The sequence below is a fragment of the Trachypithecus francoisi genome, unplaced genomic scaffold, assembly GCF_009764315.1.
Source record: "Trachypithecus francoisi isolate TF-2019V2 unplaced genomic scaffold, Tfra_2.0 Lachesis_group12, whole genome shotgun sequence".
NCBI lineage: Eukaryota > Metazoa > Chordata > Mammalia > Primates > Cercopithecidae > Trachypithecus > Trachypithecus francoisi.
In genome coordinates, this window is record NW_022681457.1 from 68,343,426 (window position 1) to 68,360,209 (window position 16,784).

Sequence of the window (16,784 nt, forward strand, 5' to 3'; positions counted from 1 at the left end):
AACTGTGGCTTCTCCTGACTTCTAACCTCCAAATATGATCTTTGATTCTTAGTTCCTGATTTGAGCCTTAGAGTTTGATTTCCAAAATTAATGCTTGGTCCCTGACTCTAAGATCCTGTCTTCTGAGCAGTGTTCTTCAAATCTTAGAGAGAATGTAAGCTCTTCTATGTTGAATTCCTAATTAAAGTAAAAATAATAGGAAAATAGAAAATAAGAATGTAAGCTCCACCAGACCAAGGATTCATCTGTTAAACAAATATTCTTTACACAGTACCACGTTCCAGGCTCCGTTTTAGGTGCCAGTGATAAAGGCAGTGGAGAAAATAGACAAAAACTTAAGCGCTTGTGGAGCATACATTTTAGTGGGGCTAAATGAACAGATAAGACCGCAGGGAAGGAAAGAAACAGAAAGACAGGAAGAAACAAAGAAAGACACGCAGAAAGAAAGAAACATAGAAGGTAAGAGAAGGAAATAAAGTCAGAGGTAGTAAGTACTTTGGAGAAAAATAAAGCAGGAAAATGAGGCAATAGATAAACAGGATAAGAGCATTTCAGGGAGAAGGAACTGCAGTTGCAAAGCCCAGATGAGGGACTCTACTGGGTTTTTTGTCTGTTGTGTTTACTGCTGTATGCCCAGTGATGCAAGCAGTGCCTGACCCAGGAGGGACTGAATAAATATTTATCTTTTCAAAGAACCAGCTTTATAGTCTTGTTAATTTTCATTACATTTCATTACTTAATTTTGGTTTCTTTTTTTTTTTTTTTTTTACTTTCTATTTAATTGGTCTCTGTTCTGGCTTTTTTTTTGAGATGGAGTCTCACTCTGTCGCCGAGGCTGGAGTGCAGTGGCCGGATCTCAGCTCACTGCAAGCTCCGCCTGCCAGGTTTATGCCATTCTCCTGCCTCAGCCTCCCGAGTAGCTGGGACTACAGGCGCCCTCCACCTCACCCGGCTAGTTTTTTGTCTTTTTTAGTAGAGACGGGGTTTCACCGTGTTAGCCAGGATGGTCTCGATCTCCTGACCTCGTGATCCGCCCGTCTCGGCCTCCCAAAGTGCTGGGATTACAGGCTTGAGCCACCGCGCCCGGCTTGTTTTTGTAGTTTCTTAAGGTGAAAGTTGAGATAATTAAGGCCGGGCGCGGTGGCTTAAGCCTGTAATCCCAGCACTTTGGGAGGCCGAGGCGGGCGGATCACGAGGTCAGGAGATCGAGACCATCCTGGCGAACACGGTGAAACCCCGTCTCTACTAAAAATACAAAAAAACTAGCCGGGCGAGGTGGCGGGCGCCTGTAGTCCCAGCTACTCCGGAGGCTGAGGCAGGAGAATGGCCTAAACCCGGGAGGCGGAGCTTGCAGTGAGCTGAGATCCGGCCACTGCACTCCAGCCCGGGCGACAGAGCAAGACTCCGTCTCAAAAAAAAAAAAAAAAAAAAAAAAAGAAAGTTGAGATAATTGATTTGAGACCTTTCTTTTTTCCTCTTTTCCAGTATAGGTATTGAGTGCTATAAATTTGCTCCTGACTATTGTTTAGCAATACTGTTTTATCAATATCTCTCAAATTCTGGTATGTTGTGTTTTTATTTTCATTTAATTCAGTATGCTTTCTTATTTTTTTGAGTTGGAGTCTCACCCTGTCGCCCAGGCTGGAGTGCAGTGGCACAGTTTCCGCTCACTGCAACCTTGTCCTGGGTTCAAGTGATTCTCCTGCCTCAGCCTCCCGAGTAGCTGGGATTACAGGGGGGTGCCACCACCCCCGGATAAGTTTTGTAAGTTTTTGGTAGAGACACAGTTTCACCATGTTGGCCAGGCTGGTCTCAAACTCCTGACCTCAAATGATCTGCCCACTTTGGCCTCCCAAAGTGCTGGGATTACAGGCATGAGCCACCACACCCGGCCTAATTCAGTATTTTTTTTCTTTTTCTTTTTTTTTTTGAGACTGGAGTCTTGCTTTGTCACCAAAGCTATAGTACAGTGGAATGATCTCGGCTTGCTGCAACCTCTGCCTCCCAGGTTCAAGCAATTCTCATGTTTCAGCCTTCCGAGTAGCAGGGATTACAGGCATGCACCACCACATCCGGCTAATTTTTGTGTTTTTAGCAGAGATGGGATTTCATCATGTTGGCCAGGCTGGTCTCGAACTCCTGACTTAAAGTGATCCACCCACCTCGGCCTCCCAACGTGCTGGGATTACAGGTGTGAGCCACCACACCCGGCCTAAAAATATTTGTATTTCTGTCTGTCTGTCTGTCTATCTATCATCTGTATCTCTCTCTCTCTCTCTCTCTCTATCTCTGTCTATCTCTATCTATCTATCTACCTACCTACCTGCCTGCCTGCCTGCCTGCCTGCCTATCAACAGGGTCTTACCCAGGCTGGATACAGTGTCTCAATCATGGCTCACTGCAGTCTTGAACTCCTACCAAGCCATCTCCCTACCCCAGCCTCCCAAGTAGCTAGGACTACAGGTTTGCTCCACCATGTCTGGGTAATTTATTTATATCTAAAGGGTGTTTCTTGTAGACCATGTATAATTGGGTTTTGCTTTCTTTTTAATAGAGAGGATCTTGCTATGTTGCCCAGGCTTATCTTGAATGCCTGGGCTCAAGCAATCCACCTGCCTCAGCCTCCTAAAGTGCTAGGATTATAGGCATGAGCCACCACCCCTGGCCTTTGCTTTTTTATTCAATCTAACAATCTCTACCCTTTTTTTTTTTTTTTTTCTTCTGAGGCAAGGTCTTGCTCTGTCACCCAGGCTGCAGTGCAGTGGCATGATCATGGCTTACTGTAGCCATGCCCTCGTGGCTCAAGTGATCCTTGCACCTCAGCCTCCTGAGTAGCTAGGACCACAGGCACATGCCACCATGCCTGGCAAACTTTTAAATTTTTTTGTAGAGACAGGGTCTCCCTATGTTCTCAAACTCTTTTTTTTTTTTTTTTTTTGAGACAGTCTCATTCTGTCACCCAGGCTGGAGTGTAGTGGCACTGTCTCTGCTCACTGAAACCTCTGCCTCCTGGGTTCAAGCAGTTCTACTGCCTCAGCCTCCTAAATTTGGGATTACAGGCGTGTGCCACCACACCTGGCTAATTTTTATATTTTTAGTAGCAACAGAAGTTTCACCGTGTTGGCCAGGCTGCTCTCGAACTCCTGACCTCAGGTGATCCACCCGCTGTGGCCTCTCAGAGTGCTGGGATTACAGTTGTGAGCCCCTGTGTGTAGCCGTGGTCTTAAACTCTTGAGCTCAAGCAATCTTCCCACCTTGGCCTCCCAAAGTGCTGGATTACAAGGATGAACCACTGTGCCCAGCCAGTCTCTGCCTTTTAATTAGTGTTTAGACCATTTACATTTAATTTGATATTGATATGATTGTATAAATTTATCCCATTTCTATTATATATATTCTATTTATCTATGTTTTCTTTTTCCTCCTTTTTGCCTTTTATTGGGTATAGTTTTTTTTTTTTTTTTTTTGAGACGGAGTCTCACTCTGTCGCCGGGGCTGGAGTGCAGTGGCCGGATCTCAGCTCACTGCAAGCTCCGCCTCCTGGGTTCACGCCATTCTCCTGCCTCAGCCTCCCGAGTAGGTGGGACTACAGGCGCCCGCCACCTCGCCCGGCTAGTTTTTTGTATTTTTTAGTAGAGACGGGGTTTCACAGTGTTAGCCAGGATGGTCTCGATCTCCTGACCTCGTGATCCGCCCGTCTCGGCCTCCCAAAGTGCTGGGATTACAGGCTTGAGCCACCGCGCCCGGTGGGGTATAGTTTTTGTTACTTTTTTTCAGCCTGCTCCTTCTGAATAGTGTTTTTCTTTTTTTTTTTGTTTGTTTGCTTATTGGATATTCCTCTTTTTGTTATGTTAGTGGTTGCTTTAAGGTGGGGGTTGGCAAACTATGGCCTCCAGGCAAAATCTAGCCAGCCATCTGCTTTTGTATGGTTGTGAGCTAAGAATGGTCTTTACATTTTTAAACAGTTTCTAAAAATCAGAAGAAGGATAATATTATATGGCAAGTGAAAATATATAAAATTCATATTTCAACCTCCATAAATAAAGTTCTTTTGGAATGCAAGCAAGCTCATTCATTTACATGCTGACACAGCAGAGTCGAGTAGTCAAAATAAACCGTATGACTGCTGGGCTCAGTGGCTGATGCCTATAATCCCAGCACGTTGGGACGCCGAGGCGGGCAGATCACAAGGTCAGGAGATCGAGACCATCCTGGCTAACACAGTGAAACCCCGTCTCTACTAAAAATGCAAAAAATTGGGCCGGGCGTGGTGGCTCAAGCCTGTAATCCCAGCACTTTGGGAGGCCGACTTAGGTGGATCACGAGGTCAGGAGATCGAGACCATCCTGTCTAACACAGTGAAACCCTATCTCTATTACAAACACAATAAACTAGCCGGCGTGGTGGCAGGCGCCTGTAGTCCCAGCTATTCAGGAGGCTGAGGCAGGAGAATGGCGTGAACCTGGGAGGCAGAGCTTGCAGTGAGCCAAGATGGCACCACTGCACTCCAGCCTGGGCGACACAGCGAGACTCCGCCTCAAAAAAAAAAAAAAAATGCAAAAAATTAGCTGGGCGTAGTGGCAGGCGCCTGTAGTCCCAGCTAATTGGGAGGCAGGAGAATCGCTTGAACCTGGGAGGCGGAGGTTACAGTGAGCCAAGATCACGCCACTGCACTCCAGCCTGGGCAGCAGAGCGAGACTCCATCTCAAAAAAACAAAACAAAAACAGAAACAAACAAACAAACAAAAACAAAAAGAGAAATCATTGCCGGGCGCGGTGGCTCAAGCCTGTAATCCCAGCACTTTGGGAGGCTGAGACGGGCGGATTACGAGGTCAGGAGATCGAGACCATCCTGGCTAACACGGTGAAACCCCGTCTCTACTAAAAATACAAAAAAAACTAGCCGGGCGAGGTGGCGGGCGCCTGTAGTCCCAGCTACTCGGGAGGCTGAGGCAGGAGAATGGCGTGAACCCGGGAGGCGGAGCTTGCAGTGAGCTGAGATCCGGCCACTGCACTCCAGCCTGGGCGACAGAGCGAGACTCCGTCTCAAAAAAAAAAAAAAAAGAGAGAGAAATCATTGACCTACAAAGACTAAAATAGTTATCAGGCTCCTTACAGAAAAAGTTTGCTGACTCCTGCTGTAGGGTTGATAGTTTACAACTTTAAGTTATCATGGCTACCTTAAAGTGAAATTATGTCATTTCACACAGAGTAAAATAACTTTATTTTATTTTATTACTATTATTTGAGATGGAGTCTCACTCTGTGGCCCAGGCTGGAGTGCAGTAGCACGATCTTGGCTCACTGCAAGCTCCACCTCTCCGGTTCAAGTGATTGTCCTGCCTCAGCCTCCTGAGTAGCTGGGATTACAGGCACATGCCACCATGCCTGGCTAATTTTTTGTGTGTTTTTTGTAGAGACAGGGTCTCATCGTGTTGGCCAGGTTGGTCTCAAACTCCTGACCTCAAGTGATCCACCTGTCTCAGCCTCCCAAAGTGCTGGGATTACAGGTGTGAGCCACCGTGCCCAGCATAATGAACTGTTTTAATATTCTTGTTTGCAAATTCTAACATCTGTGTCATTTCTGGGTCAGTTTCAATTGATTGATGGTTCCTATTAAGGATCATGTTTTCCTGCTTCTTTACATGCCTGATAATCTTTGGTTAGGTGCCAGACATGGTGAATTTTTTTTTTTTTTTTTGAGACAGAGTCTCGCTCTGTTGCCCAGGCTGGAGTGCAATGGTGTGATCTCTGCTCACTGCAAGCTCCGCCTCCTGGGTTCACACCATTCTCCTGCATCAGCCTCCCGAGTAGCTGGGACTACAGGTGCCTCCCACCACGCCCGACTAAGTTTTTGTATTTTTAGTAGAGATGGGGTTTCACTGTGTTAGCCAGGATGGTCTCGATCTCCTGACCTCGTGATCCACCCACCTTGGCCTCCCAAAGTGCTGGGATTACAGGCATGAGCCACTGCGCCCAGCCAACATTGTGAATTTTACCTTGTTAGTCTGGATAGTTCTGTATTCCTATAAATATTCTTGAATATTATTCTGCGGTGGAATTAAATTCCTCAGAAGTAGTAGTTTGAGTCTTTCAAGTTTTGCTTTTATGGTTTGTTAGGTGGATGTTGAGCAGTACCCCATCTACAGCTAATTAATTCCCCACTATTGAGGCAAGACCTTCCTGAGTATCCCACCCAGTAGCCTGTGATTATGTTTTTCCAGCCTGGCTGGTAGGAACACTCACTATTCCTGGCCCTGTGTGAGTAACAAGCACGTTTCTGAAGTCCTTTTGGATGGTTTTCCCATCCCCACAGACTCACGGGCATAGCTGATCCGTATTCTCCCGAATACACAAGAGAACCTCCCCCAGGCATCTCTCCTTTGGCAACTCTCTTTGTTTTGTACTCTGTCCTATGACTAGCCACCCTGGTCTCCACAGACTCTTCCTCCATGTCCATCTCCTGACCTCAGACAGCCTGATGGGCTCTTCTTGGATTCTCTGCACCGTGGCTTTGACTCTCTCTCAGGACAATAAACTGTGGCAGTCAAGTGTGGGGCCCACCTCGTGTTTCCTGTCTTTCGGGGGTCACTGTGATTCACTGCACGATGTCCAGTGTCTTTAACACTGTTACTTCATATACCGTATTTCGTCTGATTCTTGTTTGCTTGTTTGTTTCACTTGGGAGGGGATTCTGGTCCATGTTACTTCATCTTGAGCAGAAGTGGAAATCCCACTGAATAAACATTGATTCCACGAATTTGCTGATGAAACTCTGACCTCTGACCTCCCAGATAGCTGACAGGGGATTCTGGGAACTGTGGTCACAAGGCCTGGCATACAGTAGGCGCCCCATGTTTGTCGAATGAAGGAATGCAAGAGGACTTGAACTTTGCCCTCTGACCCCGGTCTTTGTCCCCAGGGCACTGCACTTGGCTGTGATTCATCAGCATGAACCCTTCCTGGATTTTCTTCTAGGCTTCTCAGCTGGCACTGAGTACATGGACCTGCAGAATGACCTAGGCCAGGTGAGCCACGAGGGGATGGTGTAGGGCTTGGGGTCCAGGGTTCCCAGTGTGACTCCCTTCCGCCTGTCCTCTGCTTCTGCAGACGGCCCTGCACCTGGCAGCCATCCTGGGGGAGGCATCCACGGTGGAGAAGCTGTATGCAGCAGGTGCCGGGCTGTGCGTGGCGGAGCGTAGGGGCCACACGGCGCTGCACCTGGCCTGCCGTGTGGGAGCACACGCCTGTGCCCGTGCCCTGCTTCAGCCCCGCCCCCGGCGCCCCAGGGAAGCCCCCGACACCTCCCTCGCTCAGGGCCCTGACCATACTCCCGACGCCAACCACACGCCTGTCGCCTTGTACCCCGATTCCGACTTGGAGAAGGAAGAAGAAGAGAGTGAGGAGGACTGGAAGCTGCAGCTGGAGGCCGAAAACTACGAGGGTGAGGGTCGCGCGTCATCAGGGAAGGACTCAGCTCCCGGGCTAGGCGAGAGCACCTGGCCCTGGACTCAGCTTCCCTGATTTGAGACCAAGCTCCTTGGGACATCATGCCTAGACTTCAGGAGCCCAGACATTGGGACCAGGGACCTCCACTCAGGGTCCAGATGATTGAGAATTGGATATGTAGGACCCAGGACCCCCACCTGGAGGCCCCAGGTCACTTGGGATGCAGACCTGTCACCCACAGACCCAGAGCTGCCAGGATCCAGTTGTTGGGCCCCCAGGCTCCCCACCTGCAGAATGTATTGCAGCTGGGATCCCTACCCCACCCAGGACCAGGGAATGCAGAGCTCAGGCCCTCTGTGAAACTCTGGCACCCCAGGTTCCCAGTGATGGGCAGCAGGGTTCAGAGACAGCCCTCCTCAGCCTCATGGGAAGAAGGGCTCATCTGCCCACAGTCCTAACATCCAAGTTTCTGTTCCCCTGCCTATAAGCCCAGCCACCTGAGACCAGACCCCTCCTCAGATGGACTGAGGTCATTCAGGACCCAGTGTTCAGGGCCTACCTCTCACCCCCAGGTCACAGGCTTTTCAGCTACTTGGTACCCTTTTTTTTTTTTTTTTTTTGAGACAGTCTCACTCTTTTGCCCAGGTTGGAGTACAGTGGTGCCATCTTGGCTCACTGCAACCTCCACCTCCCAGGTTCAGGTGATTCTCCTGCCTCAGCCTCCTGAGTAGCTGGGATTACAGGGATTACAGGCACATGCTACCATGCCCAGCTTATTTTTGTACTTTTAGTAGAGATGGGGTTTTACCATGTTGACCAGGCTGGTCTTGAACTCCTGGCCTCAGGTGATCTGCCCGCCACAGCCTCCCAAAGTGCTGAGATTATAAGCGTGAGCCACTGTGCCTGGGCAGGAACCTTAATTTAAGTTTTTTTTTTTTTTTTGACATGGAGTCTTACTCTGTCGCCCAGGCTGGAGGGCAGTGGCAGTATCTTGGCTCACTGCAAGCTCTGCCTCCCGGGTTCACGCCATTCTCCTGCCTCAGCCTCCTGAGTAGCTGGGACTACAGGTGCCCACTACCACACCCAGCTAATTTTTTGTATTTTTAGTAGAGATGGGGTTTCACCATGTTAGCCAGAATGGTCTGGATCTCCTGACCTCGTGATCTGCCTGCTTCAGCCTCCCAAAGTGCTGGGATTACAGGCGTGAGCCACCGCGCCCAGCCAATTTAAGTTTGTTTTAAAGATGATCTCACTGTCACCCAGGCTGGAGTGCAGTGACACCATCACAGTGCGCTGCACCCTTGATCTGTGCTTAAATGATCCTCTGGTCTCAGACTCCAAAGTAGCTGGGACTACAGGCGTGCACCACCACACTTGGCTAATTTTTTATTTATTGTTTATTCTTTTTTGTTTGTTTGTTTTTTTGAGACGGAGTCTTGCTCTATTGCCCAGGCTGAAGTGCAGTGGTGTGATCTCAGTTCACTGCAACCTCCGCTTCCCGGTTTCAAGCGATTCTTCTGCCTCAGCCTCCTGAGTAGCTGGGACTACAGACACGTGCCACCACGCCTGGTGCCACCACGCCTGGCTATTTTTTTATGTTTTTTTTTTTTTTTTTTGAGACGGAGTCTCGCTCTGTCGCCCAGGCTAGAGTGCAGTGGCCGGATCTCAGCTCACTGCAAGCTCCGTCTCCTAGGTTTACGCCTTTCTCCTGCCTCAGCCTCCCGAGTAGCTGGGACTACAGGCGCCTGCCACTTCGCCCGGCTAGTTTTTTGTATTTTTTAGTAGAGACGGGGTTTCACTGTGTTAGCCAGGATGGTCTCGATCTCCTGACCTCGTGATCTGCCCATCTCGGCCTCCCAAAGTGCTGGGATTACAGGCTTGAGCCACCGCGCCCGGCCTATTTTTTTGTATTTTTAGTAGAGACGGGGTTTCACCGTGTTAGGATGGCCTCAGTCTCCTGACCTCGTGATCCTCCCGCCTTGGCCTCCCAAAGTGCTGGGATTATAGGTGTGAGCCACCATGCCCGGCATATTCTTTTTTTTTTGAGACGGAGGTTTGCTCGTCACCAAGGCTGGAGTGCAGTGGTGCTATCTCGGTTCACCGCAAGCAATGCCTCCCGGGTTCACACCATTCTCCTGCCTCAGCCTCCCGAGTAGCTGGGAGTACAGGCATGTGCCACCAGGCCCAGCTAATTTTTGTGTTTTTAGTGGAGACAGGGTTTCACCATGTTGGCCAGGCTGGTCTGGAACTCCTGACCTCAAATGATCTGCCTGCCTCGGCCTCCCACAGTGCTGGGATTACAGGCGTGAGCCACTGTGCCCAGCCTTTATTTTTTATTTTTAGTAGAAACGAGGTCTTGCCATGTTGCCTGGGCTGCTTCTTGAACTCCTGGACTCAAGTGATCCTCTTGCTTTGGCCTCTCAAAGTGCTGGGATTACAGGTGTGAGCCAGCATGCCAGCTCAGGTCCTTTGTGAAATAAGAGCAGAGACTTGGGTCTACACCTGGCCCCAAAATCCATGCCCCCTGTCCACAGACCCCAGGCTTTTTACCCACGGGCTCCAGGCTTCGAACAACCCAGGCACTAGCACTTGCCAGCAAGCTCAGGCCATCCGAGACAGGACCCAGGTACCTCTTTGCCATACCCAAGAATTCAGGAACCAGCCCCCAAACCTGATCACCCTCAGGCCACAGGACCCTCCCTCCGGATCAAAGCACGGGGCGGGGGGGCCCTCACCTCATCTGATACCAATCACTCTGTCCCCAGGCCACACCCCACTCCATGTGGCCGTTATACACAAAGATGTGGAGATGGTTCGGCTGCTCCGAGATGCTGGAGCTGACCTCGACAAACCGGTGAGCCCCAACCTGGAGGAAGGTGCCGTCGGCGGGAGGGGGCTTATCCCCTCTTCGGGCCCTCTCACCTTTCTGCTGTTCCCCCACAGGAGCCCACGTGCGGCCGGAGCCCTCTGCACTTGGCAGTGGAGGCCCAGGCGGCCGATGTGTTGGAGCTTCTCCTGAGGGCAGGTGCAAACCCTGCTGCCCGCATGTACGGTGGCCGCACCCCACTGGGCAGTGCCATGCTCCGACCCAGCCCCATCCTCGCCCGCCTCCTCCGTGCACATGGAGCCCCTGAGCCTGAGGGCGAGGACGACAAACCCGGCCCCTGCAGCAGCAGTAGCGACAGTGACAGCGGAGACGAGGGCGTGAGTCAGGAGGAGAGACAGAGCAGCCCAGCTGGGGGTTCAGGATAGACCGGCAGGCAAGAAGCCGGAGAAGATAATTAGGCACCGACCTTGGGCTGCTGTTAGAGAACTCAGGCAGCAGCGGCCAGTGACACGGGGCACTAGTCAGGAGAGACCTGGACAGGGGTGGTGGGAAGAGCTTGGGCAGAAGTGACTGAAAAACTAAGACAGTGGCAAAGGTAGAACTCAGGCGGGGGTGGAGAAAAGACCTTGGTCGCAGTGATTGGTGAACACAGGCGGGGGTGGGTGGCAGCACCAGGGGTGATTTTAGGGAGCAGGAGTTGGAGATCTCAGGCTGTGAAAAGACAACGTTGGGTGGCAGTGATTTGAACACCACCAGTGGTGGGGCAGGACCCACGCCAGCGGTCGGGAGAGAGATAGTCAGAGAACCCAGCTATACGGATCCAACCTTGGGCAAGGTGCGGTGCTAAATGATGGGTGTGGAGGAATTTGGGTAAAGGCAGAGAGAAGGGGTGGAGGAGGGCCACCTCAGTTGCTCAAACACTGGAGTGACGGCTGAGCTAGAAATTGGTCTGTAAAAGTGACCTTGAAAATGGAGTTCTGGCTGGGTGTGGTAGCTTACGCCTGTAATCCCAGCACTTTGGGAGGCCGAGGTGGGCGGATGACAAGGTCAGGAGTTCGAGACCAGCGTGGCCAACGTGGCAGGACCCTGTCTCTACTAAAAATACAAAAATTAGCTGGGCGTGGTGGCGCATGCCTGTAATCCCAGCTACTTGGGAGGCTGAGGTAGGAGAATCGCTTGAACCTGGGAGGCGGACGTTGCAGTGAACCTAGATTGCACATTGCACTGCAGCCTGGGCTACAGAGCGAGACTCCATTTCAAAAAAAAAGAGAGAAGGAAAGAAAACGGAGTTCTGAGAGCTAGGAAACTGGGAGGTTTAGCCAGGAGTGGGGAAACCTGGGCTTTGAGGCAAGACCCAATTCTTAGGGTGCTCTATGAGGACATGGGTGGCGGGCAAAGTGACAGCCACCTGAGCCCCTCTGCCTGGTCCCCTTTGCCCCCAGGATGAATACGACGACATTGTGGTTCACAGCGGCCGCAGCCAAACCCGGCTGCCTCCCACCCCAGCCTCAAAACCTCTTCCTGACGACCCCGGCCCCGTCTGATTCATTTCATTGTTAATATAATTTTCAATTTAATAAATAAAACCCCAGTTCTGACAACCAGAGACCAGACTGATCTTGTCTTCCCATCCTCTGGGTCCTTCTGGGGCCCGTCCCTGTCACATCAAGTGCTGTTCACGGAGGTAGGCTGCGTTTCTTTGTGCTTTATTCACTCAGAAGGGTTGCGGGGGGAGTGCATAGGTGTGGGGGTGCTTCCTCAGTCGGGGCTGAGCCCAGCCCCCTGCCCAGCTCAGACTCGCCTCCTTGGGTGTGTTTCCAAGGCACGCCCATCTCCTCCCCTGCTTGGGTAGGGGTGGCGTGGGGTGCTAGGTGAGGTGGAGGCTTTGGGGTCAACAGTCCTAAGCCACAGGGTGTGTCGGGAGGAAGGAGGGCCTGAGGCAGGGGTCAGCCCTCCCTCCTGAGCTGCTCCCCCAGCGTCTCTGTCACCTTCTTCAGTTCGTCTCTCAAGTGCTCCAGCCACTCCACCTCCTGTTCCTGGTGGGGTCAGAAATGGGGTGGTCAGCACCCACCTTCAAAGGCAGGCCACCTCGGTCACTGATTGTGGGCCATGTTGGTTCTCATAGTGGCATCCAGCAGCAGTTGTTCTGATCGTCGTGGACTGTGACGGTGACCATCCTGACTGCCGTAACCCCGGAAGAGGTGCTGGCTAACGTGACCACAGCCAACAGCAGTGGCTTGGGACTGGCAAAGGTGCCTGGGATGGGCACCTTGTGATGTGACGGCACTTTATTTTTAAGACGGAGTCTCCCTCTGTCACCCAGGCTGGAGTGCAGTGGCATGATCTCGGCTCACTGTAACCTCCACCTCCCGGGTTCAAGTGATTCTTCTGCCTCAGCCTCCCGAGTAGCTGGGATTACAGGCGCGCACCACCAACGCCCGGCTGATTTTTTGTATTTTTAGTAGAGATGAGGTTTCACCATGTTGGCCAGGCTGGTCTCGAACTGCTGACCTTAGGTGATCCACCCGCCTCAGCCTCCCAAAGTGCTGGGACTGCAGGCGTGAGCCACCAGGCCCAGCCTTATTTATTTATTTTTAAAGATGGTTTTGCTCTGTTGCCCAGGTGGGAGTGCTGTGGCACAATCATGGCTCAATGCAGCCTCAACCTCCTGGGTTCAAGCGATCGTACCACCTCAGCCTCCTGAGACCTGGGACCAGGCGTGCGCCACCATGCCTGGCTAATTTCTTAAATTATTTGTAGAGTCAGGGTTTCACTATGTTGCCAAGGCTGGTCTCAAACTCCTGGCCTCAAGGGATTCTCCCGCCTTGGCCTCTGAAAGTATTACCCCTCCCTAGGATTACAGGTGTGAGCCACCATGCCCAGCCTGTTATTGGTACCACCAATCATGGTGACACCTTGTTTACCATGACCCAGCAATGGTATCTAACCGTCATCTAGTGAAGCAGGCACAGTAGCCACTTTTCATGGTGGCCAACTTGCTAGTGACGGTGGTTTGCTTCTGTGCAATAATGGCACCATCTTGGTTGCTGTAGTCCATACGGTAGTATGGAAGTAGGAGGCAGAGGCCTTGCACGGAAGTTGTTACCCAGTCCTGGTGTCAGTCTTGGCCACTGAGATCCACTAGTGATGGATCTGGTGGTGTAGGGCCAGCACGGGTGGCTGCTGAGTTGTAACTCCACTGACCATTGTCAACCCTGCCTCCACACTGTTTGGTGTTCCTCCTCCATCCCCCTACTCACCTCTCTCTCCAAAGCCGCCTTCTCCTCCTGCCTGGGCTCAGACCCTGGCTGCTGGTGGTGGTGGTGGTGGTGGGGTGAGTCCTCGTGCCTCTTTCCTCCGTCTCTCTTGGCCCCCTGCCACAGCCTGCGGTCCCCGCCCAGCACCCGCACCCCCTTCTCCTCTGCCTGGAACTGGGCCGTCTCTTCGTCGCTGGCCTTCTCTGCCACCCGCTTCTGGAGGTCCCCTCCATTCTCTAGATGCCACTGCCACAGGTCCTCGAAGGTCTCCATGGGCCCCCTCTTCCTCTGCTCCTTCTCGTCCTCCTCGTCCTCCTCCCGGTGGAGCTGGCGGTGCCCTTCCTCACGGATGGCTTGTTCCTGGACCTCAGACTTGTGGGTCCTCTCTGCTACCTCCTCCTTTTCCTCATCCCTCACCTCCTGACTGGACCTCATCTTCCCAGCCTCCTGCTTCTTGAAATCCCCAAGCAGCAGGCCTTTCTCCTCGGTGGATGCACAGCCATGGGGCTCTGTCCCACACAACTCTGGCAGAAAGTGAAAGGGCACTCTCTAAGCCTCCAATTGGGAAACTGAGGCCGGGCATGGAGGCTCATGCCTGTCATCTCAGCACTCTGGGAGGCCGAGACGGCTGATCACCTCAGGTCAGGAGTTCGAATTGGGAAACTGAGGCCTTAAAGAGTTCTGGGCCCTGCCCGAAGTCTCACAGGGGCGCTGCCCAGACTGGAAGGGGAGGGTCCTATTTCATCCTACCTGGGAGGGGACGTTCCCTGCCCCATCTGGTCCCTCTGCAGGGAGCCACAAGGGTGGAGCTGGTGGCCAGACTCTGTCAGGTGTGAATGCTGGGCAGTGCCCTGGTGGCCCAGGCAGCAGGGCTCTGGGAATGAGGACCCCTTCCTCCAGGTAGCCCGGGTGGGAGAGCATGTGGGCACCTGGGCAGGACCCTGGGTGGGGTGGGGTCGGGTCCGATGGGGCTCCGGAGGGCAAGTGTGGCCCGGGGCCTCCTTACCCTTGTGGAGAAGAGCAGTGCAGGGTCCTCTCTGGACCTGGCCCATGGTCAGCACCTCTGTGACCACCTCTGCCAGACAGCGGGTCAGCTGGGGGGCAGGGGTGCCGGGTCAGAGGGGAGGTTGAGGGCAGGGGAGATGGGGAGGAGAGCAGCTGGTTTGAAGGCAATGGGGATCATGGGGCAGGCTGTGCAGGGAGGGCAGGGCCCCAGCTAGGTGAGGCAGGGCAAGGGCTCCACACTCCTCACCTCCTCCTTGGAGGGTCTCGGTGCCAGGGGAGCAGCGGTGGCTGTGGAGAAAGGAGACTGGCACTGGGCTTGGCCGCCCTGGCTGCTGTCCCCAGTACCGACCCCAGCTCCATGGGCGTGCCAGTCCCCACACATCCCCTCCTCATCCCATCTGGCAGGTGCAGCGTCCCCAGCTGGAGGCTCGGCCCCTGAAGCCTCTGCTGGGTGCACTGCCCACTCCCTCCCACCCAAGTCCCTGCTCCCTGGCCCCTGGCGGGTCCCACACTCACCCGCCCCCAGCAGCAGCAGCAGCAGCAGCGGCGGCACAGAGGCTGGCCCTCGGGGCGGCATGGTGGGCGTCTCACGGGTCCAAGGCACTGTGCAGGCCAGGGTTGCAGCGCCTTATAACCCACGCGGGGACCCCGCAGGGGAGGAAGTGATGTCACCGCCGCCCCCTCCCCACCCGCGGTGGGGCGACATCTGCGGGGCGGCTGCCTGCCTGAGACCCTCAATTATTCATGAGGCCTCTGTCCTGCACGCAGTCCCCTCGAGGCTTCTGGCCAGGAGCGCAGCGCGGAGGGCGGGGGCCACCCTTTTTTGCTTTTTTGAGACAAGGTCTGGCTCTGTCGCCCAGGCTGGAGGGCAGTGGCGCCTTTACAGCTCACTGCAGGCTCCTGAACACAACTGATGCTCCCATCTCAGCCTCCCGAGTAGCTGGGACCACAGGCGTGCACACCGTATCTGGCTAATAATGTTTATTTTTTGTAGAGGCAGGGTTTCATTTTGTTGGCTAGTCTGGTCTCAGACTCCTGGGCTCAAGTGATCCTCTCGTCTGGGCCTCCCAAAGTGCTGGGATTACAGGCCTGAGTTGCCATACCTGGCCTGGGGGGTCTCTTCCCAGAGCAGCATGGTCTGGTACACTCGCCCTCCACGCTGGCAGGTGGACCTGGGTGGGGACCCAGAGGCAGCCACTCACAGACAGACCTCAGGCAACTCCTTCCCTTCCTGGGCCTGTTTTCTCTTTTTTTTTTTTTTTTTGAGACGGAGTCTCGGTCTGTCGCCCAGGCTGGAGTGCAGTGGCCGGATCTCAGCTCACTGCAAGCTCCGCCTCCCGGGTTTACGCCATTCTCCTGCCTCAGCCTCCGCAGTAGCTGGGACTACAGGCGCCCGCCACCTCGCCCGGCTAGATTTTTGTATTTTTTTTTTTAGTAGAGACGGGGTTTCGGGCCGGGCGCGGTGGCTCAAGCCTGTAATCCCAGCACTTTGGGAGGCCGAGACGGGCGGATCACGAGGTCAGGAGATCGAGACCATCCTGGCTAACACAGTGAAACCCCGTCTCTACTAAAAAAAAATACAAAAAAACTAGCCGGGCGACGAGGCGGGCGCCTGTAGTCCCAGCTACTCGGGAGGTTGAGACAGGAGAATGGCGTGAACCCGGGAGGCGGAGCTTGCAGTGAGCTGAGAGCCAGCCACTGCACTCCAGCCTGGGCGGCAGAGCAAGACTCCGTCTCAAAAAAAAAAAAAAAGTAGAGACGGGGTTTCACCGTGTTAGCCAGGATGGTCTCGATCTCCTGACCTCGTGATCCGCCCGTCTCGGCCTCCCAAAGTGCTGGGATTACAGGCTTGAGCCACCACGCCCGGCCTCCTGGGCCTGTTTTCTCATCCAGAGAGTAGGTCTTTTTCTTTAAGAGACAGGGTCTTGTTAGTTGCCCAGGCTGGAGTGCAGTGGCACAATCAAAACTCACTGCAACCTCAAACTCTCAGACTCAAAGGGTCCTCCTGCCTCAGCCTCCAGAGCAGTTGGGACTGCAGGCTTGCACTATCAGGCCAGGGTAATTTTATTTTCATTTTTGTAGAGAGGGGTTCTTGCTATGTTGCCCAGGCTGGTCTCAAACTCCTGACCTCAAATGATCCCCACACCCGGGCCTCCGAAGTGCTGGGATTACAGGCGTGAGTGAGCCACTATGCTTGGCTGAGTGGGTCTCATAAACCTGCCTCCTCAGAGGTTGCAGTTGGCTTC

The 16,784-nt window shown here is 53.2% G+C and overlaps 2 protein-coding genes across 5 annotated transcripts in view; one reads left to right on the forward strand and one right to left on the reverse strand.

Annotated features, from left to right (window-relative positions):
• NFKBIB (NFKB inhibitor beta) overlaps positions 1 to 11,882 on the forward strand; it is a 12,749-nt gene extending 867 nt beyond the window's left edge. For 2 of the 4 annotated variants that reach the window (XM_033226139.1, XM_033226136.1), the window contains exons 2-6: positions 6,923 to 7,028; positions 7,111 to 7,444; positions 10,215 to 10,303; positions 10,393 to 10,653; positions 11,719 to 11,882. In XM_033226139.1, the coding sequence (XP_033082030.1) occupies positions 7,002 to 7,028; positions 7,111 to 7,444; positions 10,215 to 10,303; positions 10,393 to 10,653; positions 11,719 to 11,820 (813 nt within the window). In that variant the 5' untranslated portion in view covers positions 6,923 to 7,001 and the 3' untranslated portion in view covers positions 11,821 to 11,882. Of the gene's footprint in view, positions 1 to 6,922; positions 7,029 to 7,110; positions 7,445 to 10,214; positions 10,304 to 10,392; positions 10,710 to 11,718 lie in introns of all 4 variants that reach the window. The other 2 variants (XM_033226137.1, XM_033226138.1) reach the window with 2 other exon arrangements.
• Positions 11,883 to 11,966: 84 nt separating this feature from the next.
• Positions 11,967 to 15,775, reverse strand: CCER2 (coiled-coil glutamate rich protein 2). The gene is made up of 6 exons (XM_033226144.1): positions 15,642 to 15,775; positions 15,055 to 15,141; positions 14,786 to 14,826; positions 14,540 to 14,627; positions 13,537 to 14,057; positions 11,967 to 12,312 (listed from the first exon to the last, which is right to left on the reverse strand). The coding sequence occupies exons 2-6, from the start codon at positions 15,113 to 15,115 to the stop codon at positions 12,223 to 12,225; spliced, it is 801 nt and encodes a 266-aa protein (XP_033082035.1). The 5' UTR covers positions 15,116 to 15,141; positions 15,642 to 15,775; the 3' UTR covers positions 11,967 to 12,222.
• Between the last annotated feature and the right edge of the window lie 1,009 nt (positions 15,776 to 16,784).